This window comes from Podarcis bocagei, assembly GCF_964188305.1.
Source record: "Podarcis bocagei genome assembly, chromosome: 1".
Taxonomy (NCBI): Eukaryota; Metazoa; Chordata; class Lepidosauria; order Squamata; family Lacertidae; genus Podarcis; species Podarcis bocagei.
In genome coordinates this window covers 32,019,017-32,035,329 of record NC_138125.1, presented here as the reverse complement: position 1 = coordinate 32,035,329, position 16,313 = coordinate 32,019,017, and the positions used below count along the sequence as shown (strand labels likewise).

General features: G+C 43.2%; 1 protein-coding gene across 4 annotated transcripts in view; it reads left to right on the top strand.

Annotated features, from left to right (window-relative positions):
* TTLL5 (tubulin tyrosine ligase like 5) overlaps positions 1 to 15,093 on the top strand; it is a 116,094-nt gene extending 101,001 nt beyond the window's left edge. For 2 of the 4 annotated variants that reach the window (XM_081172412.1, XM_081172411.1), the window contains exons 33-36: positions 97 to 317; positions 8,951 to 9,036; positions 10,153 to 10,278; positions 14,502 to 15,093. In XM_081172412.1, coding sequence (XP_081028538.1) covers positions 97 to 317; positions 8,951 to 9,036; positions 10,153 to 10,277 — 432 coding nt within the window. In that variant the 3' untranslated portion in view covers position 10,278; positions 14,502 to 15,093. The remainder of the gene's footprint in view (positions 1 to 96; positions 318 to 8,950; positions 9,037 to 10,152; positions 10,279 to 14,501) is intronic. The other 2 variants (XM_081172413.1, XM_081172414.1) reach the window with 2 other exon arrangements.
* The last annotated feature ends 1,220 nt before the right edge of the window (positions 15,094 to 16,313 follow it).

Sequence of the window (16,313 nt, the reverse complement as noted above, 5' to 3'; positions counted from 1 at the left end):
AGTAGAAACGGTCTGGCGGGACACATAATGTCGGCTTCCTTACCTAGTTATAGAAGACAGATTAAATCTACGTTTCTTTCTTTCTTTTTTTGCTAGGCTCTGTTTGCTAACTTCCCAACATCCACCATCAGCTCTATGACCCTATCAACTAATTCTGGTGCCCACAGGACATCAAGTGCCATTTCTAGCAGCCAGAAGGTACCGAACCTAAATAAGGTGATGCCATCCCAGAGTGCATCTTCAAACTTGATCCCTAAGCCCCCAGCCAGCCATAGACAAGCAGTTATTAGGAAGGTGGCATCTCAGAGGATTTCCAAGTAAGTTTGTGTTCCTGAAACAGAAGTCGCTATTGAAAGATGTTGATGGAGAAACATGGGCAGTAAATGACTAACTTTTCCTTGGTTGGGGGGGGGAGGTGTCCTGATTGTTTGATGTAACTGTATTAGATAAATTTTAAGAACTTTTTTTTCATTTGATGAAGGGGGGGGGGAAGAGTAACCTAAATACATTTCCGAGCACAATTCAAAGTGTTGGTGTTGACCTTTAAAGCCCTAAACGGCCTCGGCCCAGTATACCTGAAGGAGCGTCTCCACCCCCATCGTTCTGCCCGGACGCTGAGGTCCAGCGCCGAGGGCCTTCTGGCGGTTCCCTCATTGCAAGAAGCAAAGCTACAGGGAACCAGGCAGAGGGCCTTCTCGGTAGTGGCGCCCGCCCTGTGGAACGCCCTCCCATCAGATGTCAAAGAGATAAACAACTACCTGACATTCAGAAGACATCTTAAGGCAGCCCTGTTCAGGGAAGTTTTTAATGTGTGACATCTTAGTGTATTTTTGGTTTTTGTGGAAGCCGCCCAGAGTGGCTGGGGAACAAATAAATTATTATTATTATTATTATGATGAATTGCTATACACCAGTGATGGACAAACTTGGCCCTCCAGCTGTTTTGGGACTACAGTTCCTATCATCATTGACTACTGGTCCTGTTAGCTAGGAATGATGGGAGTTGTTGTCCCAAAACAGCTGGAGGCCAAGTTTGGTCATCACTGCTATACACTATGGCAGCCTTTTTCAACCTTGGGTCCCCAGGTGTTGTTGGCCTACAACTCCCATCATCCCTAACCCACTGGTCCTACTAGCTAGGGATGATGGGAGTTGTAGTCCAGCAACATCTGGGCACCTAAAGTTGAGAAAGGCTTTGCTATGGCATACAGCCAGGGTGGGGAATCTATTTCACCCCAAGGGCTTGATTCACACTTGACCAACCTTTTGGGAATCACAACATCACAAAACAAACATACACAAAATAAATTTGCATGCACCAAAAATGCAGAGAGACAGTGCACAAACACAGCAGGCATGCAGGGACACAGGGCCATGTACACACACACACACACACACACACACAACATTTCCAGCCCTCCTCTCCAGGGGTGGAGGTGGCTAGCAAAATCCCTCTGCCTGCTCTTTAGACCAGGGGTCAGCAAACTTTTTTAGGAGGGGGCTGGTTCACTGCCCCTTAGACCTTGCAGCGGGCCGAACTGCGCATGCACACACACATGTGCACACATGCACGCGGTGGAGGGGGGGCTTCTCTCTCCCCCCTCCCCCTGCTTTCCTACCTCCTCTGCCGCTCTGCCTGTGGTTGGGAGCCGTTGGTGGTGGGCCAGCTTTCCCTTTCTGGGCCAGCTTTCCCAGGCGCCAGGCACGGGGCCAGCAGGCGCACCAAGCTCCAGCCGAAGCCCCGCGATGCGCCCATGAAGATGCCCACAGTGCGGCCATGGATGGATGGTGGGATGGTGGCGAGTCTGGGCTGCACCTCAGCACATGGGCAGCGAGGCTTTGGATTGGCTGGCAGCAATTAAAGCAAGCTCCCTTCCTCCACAGGGCGGGGAGCAGCCAGGAGGAGGGAGGAGGCGCCGCCACGGTGTGTGTGAGGGAGGGAGGGGGGGAAGGGTGCCCCCCAAAAAATTGCAAAAAAAATGGCTCAGCCTGAACGATCATGCCAATCCAAACGGCGATTCCAAGACCGTCCACAGGCCGGATCCAGAGGGCAATTGGGCCTGATCCGGCCCACGGATCTGGCCTTAGTTTGCTGACCCCTGCTTTAGACAGTAGCACTAAAGAACAGACAGGGATTCCCCCCCCTCCAGCCTTACTACTATGTACCACAGTACTAAGTCTGGCGGTAGAGTAAAACTCAGCCTTGCTTCCTAGGCCCAGTCCAACATTGGAGTGGGAATAGGCGGAAATTCTGTTTTTTAATATTAAAGAGCAGTCAGACCACTTATCTGCAATTTTAGCTCTATGGTGCTTAGTGCTAAAATTGGAAATAAGAGATCTGCCTGCCTGCTCTTTATTTCCAATCTCCATATGATTAGTAGGTGTGCAGGACACAGTGGGACAGACATGGCAGGCTGTCAAAAGTTCCCCACTTCATCCTGCATCCTCATTGCACACTTCACTTTCTGTACATTGTTTCTTTGTCATGGATTTCTAATACATTAATTTTGAGCCAACAAAACTTTGCATTTCTGTATTATGATGTATGCTTGTTCTGATCTTTATCTGTGTTTGAAAAAATGTGTAATTTAGCCATTATCCAGTATCATTCTTACTTGTATTTAATGCTACAAAGAAAGCTTTAAAAACAAATTATCTTAAATACATATAGAAGTGTATTCTTATCTCCCTGTACTGGTGATATGTTTTATTTCCTGCAGTGTGATAGACTGCTTTTGTAACTTGTGTAGACTCCTAACAAAAACCTTAACTGTTGATGTTTTAAATGTGAGAACAATTTCATATTGTATTGTCCTCAGTTTTTAGTTTCAGTATAGTTTCTGGAGAGGTATTGAAATCATTGTTGCTTGTAAACTTGTCATCTTTCTATTTTTATGGAGGTCATTAAGTTGGAGTCTGACTTATCTTTCCTTGACCATTTTGTTATTTTGTGCTCCATCATGCTGCTTCTTGCTTGTCTCTTTCCTAGACTAAACAATCTCATTAATTCATTATTCTCAGTCTCTCATTATACAGAAGCCTCTCCAAGCTCCTCGTAAATTATATTATCTGTCTTTGGAGATATTGAGTTGCATTATAAATCTTTATTGTTGTAAATTGTGGTGTTGCTTCGCTTCCCCCAGTCTATAGGACTAGGCAGCCTTCACATCAGGTGAAATATGCGTGGCTGCAGTGATGGATGCATCAGTGTGCAGCATCCTATGAAGTAATAATGACCCAGAGGGATGGAAGGACCATCCTGTTAAAGGGCTTCTTTAATCCTTAGAATGGTGCCTCCTCTGGAGCACATAAACACAGCCAGAAGGAGGAGCCACCAACGTTTCCTGACCAGCAATGCCTCACATGTCTATCAGCCAGGCCAAAATCTGTATTAAGAGCCCAACTCCTTAGTATAACCATTCTCCAGTGGTTTTTAAATTGTATGAATTTCCCTAAAATGCACAGTTGTATACACTTTGTATATCAGCATTTTTTGAACTTCAACTGCATTGCAAAAAGTGGCACAACACACCATCTGCTTAATAACTACATTCTGGTCTTCTGAGACTGAGAGTTTTGAATTTGTTTGATCTGACGGTGGACCAAAGAAAATCCTTCTCCATCCTTGCTGCCGGTTATGGTTGTTTGGAACCTTCTAGCACTTAAGCATACTAATATTTGGTAACCTGGTGTATCTAAGCCTCCACCCCAACCCCACACAATGTAAGTGTGTGTCTGCATGGCTTCTCTTGTAACAAGGTGTCTATGTAGCACAGATGTTGTTTGAAAAATACAAGAGACTAGGGGGGAATTCCCAACAATGAACAGGTATGGCCACTGCCTCTTCTGTTTCATAGAAGTGTGTAAGATGGAGAACTGTGTTCACTGCCAAACATTGCAAATGATTCCTACGTGCCAACGTACTGTGAGTGCGAACAAGAGCCCAAAATTCCTTCCCTGACCGTCCAACTCTGAGATTAGTGCACTGCACAGAGCAGTGTCATTGTTCCTTTCTTTCTGGTTACAGGTTTTTAGATTATTGTTCCATTAGAAGGATTGCCCCTTCAATTTTTATACATTAACTTTCTTTTCACCTACCATGATCCTCTGAGATAAGATGGGCTACTAATTGATATATTTTTGAGACTAATCCTCCAGACACGTTTTAAAATGGGATCCAGGTGTTAGTTAAATTGGTCAGTTCAGCTAGTATAGATAGCCATACCTGTTTCGATAGCCCTGTGCTGATAATAGCTTTTGTTTGACTCTCCCCATCCTGGGGGTGATGCATGTTAGTTCAGGTGACAAGCCTTTTCAGTGAGTTTGTCTGCCAAGCAACAAGATGTGTGTTTGAAGATGCCGGTGTGCTGTACTCACATATTGGCAGGGAGAATGTTTATCCTTGTGAGATGGAATTGCAGCTCCTTGGACAGACTTGACTTTACTGCGTTCTTGTGGTTTCTGCTCTGTGACAGGCATAAGTGTGGGAAAACCGGAAAAAGCTCAGCATCGAAAATGCATAGAAGGGTGAAAAAAGTAAAAGATTCCTTTACAATTTCAGAGTGTAGTCCAATTACTGAAGGCTGCAAGGAGCCATTCCGGAAATACTTTCTGAGTTGCTGTTCAGACTCTAGCATAAGTCTCCAAGTCTATTCTTGCAATTTGTGGGATCACATACTGACTTTTCTCAGTTACACGGAAATGAGAGCTCCCAATATATTCCAGAACAACTGAGGGAGTGACCACATCCAAACCTCTTTCACTGATCTGTGTGTCCTTTTGTATTGTCCAGTTTGTCTTTCTTACAGAATCAAGAGGGGGGGGGGACCCAGCCCATGTTCTATATGCAAGAGAGATTCCCTTTTACTAAAAAAAAATTAAAATGAAAACTACTTCTTAGGTGCTTCAAGTCTTATGCTTTCCATTGTTCTTCAGCCGTTTAATACAGACCATTTGTTCTTTGTTGGTATTTCCAGCCTTTTGAACTCCACTGTCAAGAATTCCATTACATCTCATGAGAGAAAATGCTAAGAGATTTTATGTTTGGTGAAACCCCACCCCCCCAAACCCCCATCCTTAACAGGAAGGGATTAAGTTCTAAACAAACTCAAACTTCAAGCTTTTAATCTACGTTTGTAGTATTTTTCCTCTGGTGTGGGGGAAGAATATGCTAAACCTCTGTGCAAGTTCCAGTGCTAGGTACTGAGATAAGCAAGAGAACATGCAGTTCAGAACAAGCTGTCTCAGGAGGTTGTGGAGCATGTGTCTCCATGAAGCTTCTCAAGGAAAGGTTGAACCAAGATATTGGCCTACACGACTCCTTTGATCTGTTCATGTTATACCATTCTGTATTCTGGAGGACAAACTTACCTTTGTTGTGTTCTAGTCTTGGTAATTGCAACGCTCCTCTATGCACATTTACTTGCAAATAATTCTTTGTGTTTAATGGAGGCCTACTCCCATGTAAAGGGATGCGGGTGGCGCTGTGGGTTAAACCACAGAGCCTAGGACTTGCCGCTCAGAAGGTCGGTGGTTCGAATCCCCGTGACAGGGTGAGCTCCCATTGCTCGGTCCCTGCTCCTGCCGACCTAGCAGTTCGAAAGCACAAAGTGCAAGTAGATAAATAGGTACCGCTTCGGCAGGAAGGTAAACGGCGTTTCCGTGCGCTGCTCTTGTTCACCAGAAGCAGCTTAGTCATGCTGGCCACAGAACCGGAAGCTGTACCCCTGCTCCCTCGGCCAATAAAGCAAGATGAGTGCCGCAACCTCAGAGTGGGCCACGACTGGACCTAATGGTCAGGAGTCCCTTTACCTTTACCTTTATTCCCATGTAAATATGAGCAGTGTTGGATATATATTTTTCTTTATCTTAAATCTGCTGCCTATTGCCTTGTCTTTTTGCCATTTCATCATAGGTATAATATGCTACAACCATTGAATCTCTTTTCAAAGATTTCTAGAGAAACTGTCTTTGAGCAATAAAGAAAACCTGAAATCTGTATTACATCTCTGAACCATCTCATTATTCCAGTCTCAGCTGGACCATATATGATCTTTAGAAGAAAAGAGAATTACTAGAGGTTTTTTAAAATTGCTGAATATGTGATGGATATCCTAAAGATGAATATTTCTAATTCAACAATATTTGAATAGCTTGAGAACCTCCTAGTTAGGACTCTTCCCCATTCCATCAACCCATGCATATTTTTCCCACTGAGGAAGGTAATAAGAACTAGACAAAGAAGGCTCATCTCTTGCTATATATATTTTGCATCACCTCCTAATTTGTAAGAGTGAATTGCTTTTTTAAAAAAATAGGAAACTCCCTAACATTATAAAGACATGCAACTTATGAATTAAAACTTTGGGGACTTTGGTGGATTGTTATAAATGTTTATTTATTGAAATAAATAACTCTATCATCATGTTGAGAAAAATACAAATTTACAGATAGTCCTGTGACACTAATATTCAAACTCACTGGATTTGTATTCATCATCAGGCTTCTAGGGAAGGGAGTTGATGCAACTCAGAGCTCATTCCTTGTCAGGATGGTGCCTCTCTCTAGATCAGTAGGCAGGCTCAATGTATGAGCAACCATCTCACCAAGAGAGAGGCTCTATCATCCTGATGTGCCCCAGGTGCTGAACAGCTGTTAGAAACCATAGGTGTTTTTTTGGACCTCTGGTATTTGATAAACATCTGTCTAGGCTCCTTGATGAACTTGGGGGGCAAATCTCTAGGAAACAGTTGCTGGAATCTAGACATCAATTCTTGATGAGATCCAGGTGCTTGCAATTACTGAAGTGCCAAGTTTGCCATGGAATTTAGGGTGAAACTGGTGTCATTAAACAATTTGGGAGCAGGTTAGCTAAGGGGTCGCCTGGTAAGTGTGCTTCTCAGATGGGGTACTGCTGAGAGTTCTGGATGCCCTAGAGGTGCACTTCCTTTTTACTAGAAACCAAGCTTTTAGTGTTGCTTCTCCAACCCCCTGGAATCAGCTGCCATTGGAATTGGACTTGGGCATGAACTTTGATTTAGACAAATGAGAAAGTGAGCGACGTGTGGAAGGAGATAAAGAAAAGTGAAACAGCAAAAGGCTCACCATGGTTAGGAAGAGGAGTACTAAAGAGAGAGAGAGAAAAAAAATCTGGAAATTAGGGGAAATGCAGCTGTCAGGAAATAAAGGAGGAGGCAGTGACCTATGATGAAGTGGAAGATCAGCAACTCCATTGGAAAGTATATGTTTATCTGCCAGCAGAACATCTAAAAGCATGTGGAATCGGAGGATATTAAATTAGTCCAAGCTTAGAGGTCAGAAATAGAGAAATACATCTGAGTCATCTGTGCAAAGATTGTAATTTTAAATATAGCAACTTATTAGGCTGAAAAAGAGGTAGAGGGTAGGGCGCAGAGATAGGAGTAGAAGGCAGTTCTTAATGCAGCAGTGTTAATTCATAATGCTGCAGTGAGAAAAAATGTCATGCTTTTCACCCGACAAAATGCCTTGGGGCTACTTCAGATTTTAATTTTCGGATGGAAAATGACCCAGCCTATGTCTAAGTTATGTCTGAATATGAATTTGATAATGGAACTTGTAGATCTTTTGAGCTGGGTCTGTAACTTCTTGTAGGGCTTTTTTTATATATAAAAAAGTAAAATACATAATCTACTACATTACATATGCATATATCAAGTTCTCATTACATCTGCAAAATAGCAAAGATACGGTCCAGTATCTTACAGTTTTCATACATTGAAAGTAATTTGACCCATCCATTCTGTCCCTACGCTGAATCTGTTTTATAACTGTATATATATTTTCATTTCTGCCACTTGTGAGACTGAAAGTTTTTTGTTTTTTTTTTAAGGCTGGAATATTTTATTCTCCGTGTCTACTGCATGCAGGTTTTTTTGGTTTTTGTTTGCTTCCATGAATTAATTAATAAGGAAGAAAAGCACTGTGCAACCCACCCAAATGGAAGCTGCTTGCTTCACTTACTCTGTCTCTGTGTACTTCTATCTCTGCACCATTGTGTGTTAAGTTTATAGATGTATCGTCAGCCAAATGATGGGTGCTGCTTGAGCAGGGAATGGTCTTTAAGTTCTGAGGAAGACCCATGTTTTCAGCTTCTAACTAGGAAAATGGAAAAATCCTGACAGAGGCATTGCATGTGGCACCTTGCTGTCAGTCTTCTCGACATGTACTTGAGCTGTAATGAAAATGTGCTCCTTTCTGAATTCAATAACTGAATTGGTACATACAGCATTAATTGAAAATCTTTAAGTAGCCGGGTTACCCTTCACATTGCCTCATTTTTTCATGATTTGTTTGTTTTGATATTCACTGAACACAAGTCCTGGAAAAATGAAACATTCCTGGAACCGAAGCACTACTTCATGGAAGAACATCTGAATTGTACATAGGAAATTGATTATGGATTCTGCATGAATTATTTGAGAACTGAATCAGTTTTGAGTAGCCCAACCATCTCTGAATCTAGACTCCTCCAGATGTTTTGGACTCCATCTCCCATCGTCCTTGACCATGGATCATGGTCACTGGCGCTGGAAGTTGGGGTGCCCATTTATATGAACAGCACCAGGTTGGGGAAGGCTGAAACTGCTCCTCTTTTTATCTGCTTCTATAACCGTGTTTTACTATGTTTTTGTCATTTTAGTATACCAATTTTAAAAGATTAAGTAGCTTAGAAATGCTTTTTAATGACTTAATTTAAAATAGACTGTATAGGTCTAGATGGGACAAAATTGTCTGATGTGGCATGAGGTTGATTTGTATGTTCCTGACAACTACACATTGATTATGCGAAGAAATAAACCTTTTGGTTCATCTGTTAACGAATACTAGAATGGCTTTACCCTTTAGAGATGTATTTTCCATCTCATACATGGGTTTGTGCTATCCTCTGATTCAGTGTTTTGTCTAGCAGGGCAACCTCCACAGAAGGGCATCTGAATGGATTCCAGAATAGCCTTAACAGTGCTAAATCCTGTGAGCCACTCACAAACTCCAAAGGTGAGAGAACTAAGGCATTGCAGCCAACCTTTTTTTGGTTTTCCGTTTGCATTTTACCTTGTCTGCCCTGACAAGGATCATAGAATTGTAGAGTTGGAAGGGACCCAAAGGGTCATCTTGTCAACCCCCTGCAATACGGGAATCAGTTTTCAGCCATGACCTCAGTTAACATGAAATGTCATAAAATAGGGTTGCCATATTTCAAACAGTGAAAATCTGGACAGTTGTTGAGCTTTTTAGGCCAAAAATATATATTCATTTTTTAAGCTACTTTTTATGGCAGTCTTTAAGAAAATAGGGCCTATCCACTCCATGCTGCAGAAAAGGAGTAGTCCTTGCTTGTGCCAGGCATACGTCATGTTGGGCGGAACTTTTTCTGAATTTTTAACTGAGGAATGAAGAAAGCACTCAATAACATTTCCACTTTTAACTAAAGTGGGAGGAGTGTTTTCTTGTCCTGAATCCATATTAGTGCTAGAGCTACATTTCCCACCCCTGAAAAGCTCAAATACCAAAATGGAGCATCTCCAAGCCAACTTACTTTTTTCTGTCCTGCTGGTGAGTACGTTGAAATCCCCTTCACTATATGGAGTACACACTCAGCTTCTCATGGTGTTGCAGTTTGATTTCGCACCAGGTCATTGTCGTCTTTTCTGGAATTGGTGGGCGATAAGCCAAGTGGAGGGACGCAGGTGGCGCTGTGGGTTAAACCACTGAGCCTAGGGCTTGCCAATCAGAAGGTTGGCGGTTCAAATCCCCGCAATGGGGTGAGCTCCTGTTGTTCAGTCCCTGCTCCTGCCAACCTAGCAGTTCAAAAGTACGTCAAAGTGCAAGTAGATCAATAGGTACCGCTCCGGCGGGAAGGTAAATGGCGTTTCCGTGCTCTGCTCTGGTTCGCCAGAAGTGGCTTAGTCATGCTGGCCACATGACCCGGAAGCTATATGCCGGCTCCCTCGGCCAATAAAGCGAGATGAGTGCCGCAACCCCAGAGTCAGCCATGACTGGACCTAATGGTCAGGGGTCCCTTTACCTTTTAAGCTAAGTGGAAAAGAGGTTTTAGTACAAAGAAGCAGAGGAACCTGCCCCACGCTAAGCCGTTTTCCCCCCATTTTCCAGGTCTTTTGGAAGCTTCCCCCCACATTATTTTCGCCAGAACTAGACCTTTGTCCAGCCGATCCAGAGCCACTGATTCACTTGTAGGGCAGAGAAAGAAAAGGCCAGTGGAGGGAGGGCCAGCTTAAGGTAACAGAAGACTCATCTCCTTTCCTTCCATAATTGAGTAGAGTAAAAGGGGCATATCCCCCCCGAGAACATGTGAGGGTGGGACTTTTTGTGAAAGGGAAAAGACTAGACACAATAAAGACCTGTAGCAAGTTTGTTCATAGTAGAAGAAGAAGAAGAAGAGTTTGGATTTGATATCCCGCCTTTCACTCCCTTTAAGGAGTCTCAAAGCGGCTAACATTCTCCTTTCCCTTCCTCCCCCACAACAAACACTCTGTGAGGTGAGTGGGGCTGAGAGACTTCAAAGAAGTGTGACTGGCCCAAGGTCACCCAGCAGCTGCATGTGGAGGAGCGGAGACGCGAACCCGGTTCCCCAGATTACGAGACTACCGCTCTTAACCACTACACCACACTGGCTCTCGTAATATGTCACTTGCCAGCATATTCTAAGAAATAAATAATGGATGGTATAGGCTCTCGCTGTTTGAGCTAAGCAGCTGGACCCTCATATTTTTGCCACTCATGTACATGAACGCTTATGATTTTTGCATGTTTTTGCCCTTGTGTTACAGTCACATTTTCAACCATAACTCAGAATTTGCCAGTACCTTGAATTCTACAATTGTGCCTATAATATCTTTATTGATTAAGGCAGGGCTTTCAGCAATTTTCAGTTACCTTCACTGGTTTCTTCTCTGCTTTGCTTTCTTTTAAATCCATTTTCTGTGCACTTGCAGTACTCTGTTGAGTGCAGCCCCCTTCAAATGAATGGAAATTTTAATTGTAGCACTTGTTTTGCTTTCCAAGTCTTTCCCCAAAGTACTATTGGGTGGCAAAAACTCATCTCCCTGGGAGGCGCTTGGGACAATAAGTTCCCCTATGCAGGGTGGGCAGCCTCATAAAGAAGCTCCCTGGAAGGCAATGGAGAGAATCGTCTCTATGTGAGCAGGGACTGCTTTCTAAGGCGTCACCTGAGAAGTTTTCTCCCAATCGGATTTTAATCTGAGTTTGAGAAAAATATGGAGTGCTTTTGATTCTTGTATCTCTTTTTAGGCAAATGTTACTGAGCCCCTGAAGTTCATTTTCAGGGTGGAGCCTAGTGAATTTTGGCAGCATCTATAATCCTGACTCTATCCAGGTTTTCCATCATCTATATTGTAGGTTTAGGTTCCCAGGGCTTCTATAATGTCAGAAGAGTTCTGTACATCGCCACTCTTAAGTATGCATTATTTGTGTTGAAAACTCTGGCCCCCGAGAGCCTTGGCTCTTAGTTTCAGAAAGCTCCTCATTGTCAGCTATATCTTTAAATCCTTCAGCAGGAGCAGCTGGAAACAGGAATCCCTCCAATTTCTGCGCAGTGATGCATTCCTTCCTGCACAATAGTAATCCCTTTTAATTCCGTTCCTCATTTTCACCTTCCTGCCTCTCTTGCTTACCATAACTGACAGCATAAGTTGTCTTGAGCTTGAAACCTCCCTTCCAATGACATTTCAGGTGGGAGGCTGCAGAACTGGCTCTGTAACAAATTTTTGTGCATCAACTTTTCTTTCCAGTTGTGGGGAAAATAACTGGAGGATGAGTTTCAGTGGAATAATAGCATGAAGGTGAAAAGGTTAAGAAGCCCCTCTGCCCTTTGCCAGTTTTCCACTTCAGATTGCAGCCTCAGCAACTTCATAATGCAGAGAGAGAGAGAGAGAGAGAGAGAGAGAGAGAGAGAGAGAGAGCACACAAATACCCCAGTGAAAAATGAACTATGGAACTGTATGTAACGTGTAATTCCATCCTTAGGTTTCCTTAGTAAGCAGTTACAGTTCTAAAATCAACCATCTTTCGCAATTGCAACTCTTCATTCAATGATCATATTTGCAGTTGAAGTTGATTGAATCCCAGCAAAGTTGAAAGCTGCTTTCTCAAGAGAGCATCTGGTGAATAATGTCAAACACTGTAGCCCCCTTCCCCACTAAATCTGAGGGATGGTGCTTGCTTCTAATGAGTAACGAATAGATACTTTTAATCCTCAGCTGATGAGAATGACCTGCCCCTCGTACTTTGGGTCAGCCACTTTGTCTTTGTTTTACAAGAGGAAGAAGATGTTTCCTGTTATCTGCTGGTTTTATGCTACAAAGAGTCCAAATAATCCAAGTCTACAGAGTATTTCTCTGCTGTAGAAAACACTTTTGGAACTCTGGAATGAGAGAAAAAGTAGTGTGTCAAACCAGCTCCCTGAGTCGAGAGCAGAGTAGGATGAGTGATTTGAGATGGAATAATCTTGGACTATACCATTTCAGCCTGCAGATAAGGTTCATTGTTTTTAATGATTCCCTCCATTTTTTCAACAAAACATAACACATGATAAGCTGGCACATTTGAGAGAGAAGCTTTGCATATCTCTCTTGATGATGTGTTTGTTTATGGCATGGGTGACAATTCATCTTGATCTTGTATATGTGATATTGAGCAAGGGAATTCCAGACCCACTCCTTCCTTGTACATTCCCCTGAACCCTCTGAAAAGCTTTTGCTCTTAAAAATTACTTACTATTTGATTGGGGCTATTTGCCTCTCCTCCAACAACCTCCAAGCCTTCACAGAGGGTTCTCTGACCCTCAGATGAGACATTTGAAGGGGTGCAAGAGATGATAACATGGCGAAGAGGGCCAAAAATCCCCTTGCCCAAGAATCCCCTAGCATTGGATAAAAATCATTGCCATTTATGTTTAATAAATTGTATGATTTCCCCTTTCTTCAATTTTTTTTAATACATGCCCTTCTTAAATCTTAGCTCATCTGTAAGCTCCTTAAGCAGCCACAGCGGTTTGTTTAGAGGCCTCCCACTTTTCTTTTTTGTTAGACTTGTCTGCATTTGGGCCTTCAATATTTCACCTTTAAGAAATTCCCATCCATCTTGGATTCCCTTCTCTAAGGTATTTCTGACTTTAGGATCACACCCAGTGGTTTCTTAAGCTGTTTGAAATCAGCCTTCTTAACCAAGCTCAGATAGTGGTTCTGTTATGCACAAAACATTTTTCATGCATGGCAATATTCCCAAAAGGTCACTCCTGTGATCAAAATATCAATGTAGGGCAAACCAACAAAACGTTACATCTTTGGCTACTCATGAATCAGGCATAGAGCATCTGGAAATGGTTAAGTATCTGTGTGTATTAAGATGCATTTTAATGTGTGTGGATATGGGGGAGTGTGTGTTCGGAGCTTGCAAAGCAAACTTGCAATGTGTGAAGTGGCCTTGGGATGTCCAGAACTGAGTAGGACGGGGGAAAGGCAAAGACTCGTTCATTAGCTCAAACAGTTATTGCAATATAGCAGGGTTTAACGCCAGCAAAAAAGAAAGAGAAAGTGAAAAAAATATGGTCACAAAATAGATTATTTCCATAGCAGACTTTAGTCACAGATATACATGTTTTTGCATACTAGTATTAAAGCAGTGTGGGGTTGAAATAAAAGTTTTATCTTAACTCTAATGCTACTGTTACAAGGCCAATAATTTTTCTGTGAGTGCTGGCATTTGTAGTATTCCTTAAGTTAAAGTATAAATGCTTGCCATACACAGAGGTGGAGTTAATAGCATGGGAATTCACTTAACTTGGTACTGTACCAAAAGTTTCTGTTCAGTGACCCAGCTTTTAATTTTTAATAGCTAATATGCTTGTTCTGTTGGATCAGGCATTGCTCACAAAGACTTCAATTCTGGCCCAGATATCATTCCAAATTCCATGGGTTTGTGTGATGCTTGATACTTAAGGAGACAGATTCATCTTTGTAAAATGCTGCTAATATTCTTAGTGCTACTCAAGGTAGGTTACACAGAGCAATCAAGTGATTTTAGTAAAACTTGCTACATGTGTAGCGCAAGTTATGAGAGACCATAGCTCAGTGGCATAGAGCAGCATCTCCTTTGCATGCGGAAGGTGGCAGCTTCAGTCTCTCAGGAAATAGCAGGTACCTGTTTCCCTAGAGCAAGCTTGCACTTACTGTGAGAAGGCAGTCGTGTGATTGCTGATCCCTGACAATCATATAGACTATTCTAGAATAGCGGAGTATATTCTTCAGTCTGCACAGCAGGGATCAGAACCACCACAGCAGCATTTCCTCTGCCTGCAGCTAACACTATCTGGAATTATCCTGTCTGGTTTCGTAACTTGTGTAAAGGAAGACTCCTGTACCCTGTGGCTCATGCACATCTCTCTGGAACCATTAACCAGCTTTCCTTTGTCTCCCTTTCAGCTCCCGGTTGCACTTACTTTCTGAAGTGAAGGATTAATCCTCAATAACGGGTGGACAAACAATCCAATGCGTCAGCATGCAAGGAGGAGATGAAGCAGGAATGAGTGCTCATCATTCCACACTCCTGGCAACACCCAGATTGACAGCAAGACCTGGTCGCACACTCCAGAATTTTCCCCACTGAAAGGAGAGCAGAGCAGCCGAGTGTTTCTGGAAGAGCTGTTGGAGCCCTGACTTGAGGCTTTCTAGTTCCGCTGAGCTTTTGCTGCTTAAGCCCTGAGCCTTCCTTTGCATTCTATATCACATCTTCCATCAACTAGTCAAGCTTATGACTCACCTAAGACAGGAGCTCTTAATGGTGTCTGTATTATGTATCCTGAGGCCCAGGTTTCTCCATCCACTCAGTCATTTTGATTCACTTTGAGAACAGTCAAGGTTCTCTATCAGGTACTAGGCAGCTTTCACCACCAGTGGCACGAGAAGCTGAAATGCCGACTTGACTATAGACACTTCTGCTGGCTGCTATCTTGAATTTTGACAGAAAGCCATAGAAATGCTCAGTCTGAATAAAGTCATTCATTTTGTTTGTTTAGCTTAAAATTTACATTTATTATGCTGGGTAAAAGTCCTTCCAATTAGTTGACATTTAATTTTACTCCAGTGGGAGGCTTTATTATTATTCATGCATTACGTTGATTTTCCCTTGCATTTCTTTACATTTCTTATGTTTCCATGCTGAAGTTGTGTTTCCAGAGCCCAGACTGATCCCACTAATAGGGTTCTGTCACTTCAGATCAGCTGCGTGAGCATGGAAACAGTACATTATTTATCATTTCCACACCATTCAGCATTCTAAGTGTTTTGCATTTGTCCTGTGAGGTAAGCTGGACTTGGAGAGAGTCTTGCAAACCAAACAAACATCTTACTCAGTCACAGAACAAGAGTTTGTCCCTGTTCATTTCTGCCCAAACTGGCCACTCTGCTCATTACACTGCCCTTACTACTTGCAAGCTTAACAGCAAAATCCTATTACAGATAGGTAGCGGTGTTGGTCTGCCATAGTCAAAATAAAAAAATTCCTTCCAGTAGCACCTTAAAGACTAACTTAGTTCTTGGTATGAGCTTTCGTTTGCATGCACACTTCTTCAGATACACAGATGTATCATACCAAGAACTAACTTAGTTGGTCTTTAAGGTGCTACTGGAAGGATTTTTTTTATTTTAGCAAAATCCTATGCCTGTCTTCTCAGGGTCACTCACTGTGTTCAGCGGGGCTTACTCTCAGGGAAGTTTACATAGGCTCACAGAGTAGTTTTGACACTGTTCAGTATTGAGGTTTCTTTCTGATTGTGATATTGTCTTTTTTTCTCCTGATGTTGACTTGAGAAAATCAGTTTGCAGTCCCCACCCAGCATAACAGTCCACACTGTGTAGGAATCTTGCCATCCCAGGGAACTGCTTCCTTCATGCTAGAGCTACATTGTACCTGGACAGATAGTAGGGAAACACGTACTTGGGCTGACTCTTAGTGAATATTTTAGTACTGTCATGAATGTCTGGGCAGTGGCGTAGCGTGGGGGGTGCCAGGGGTGCCGACCGCACCGGGCGCAACATCTGGGGGGGCGCGAGTCCAGAGGGAAGGGACAAGTTCCTTCCTCCGCCGGGCTCCCCGCCACCACCGCCAGCCTTGCACCCTAGCGCGCGCGCCCCCCGCCGTCGCTGTGGCTGCGCTCCGCTCACTGCTCGCAGGAGGAGCAGCCGCTGCAGCAGCGCCGACGCTGCCACCGACGCCTGGCCGGGCACGGGCAGCCT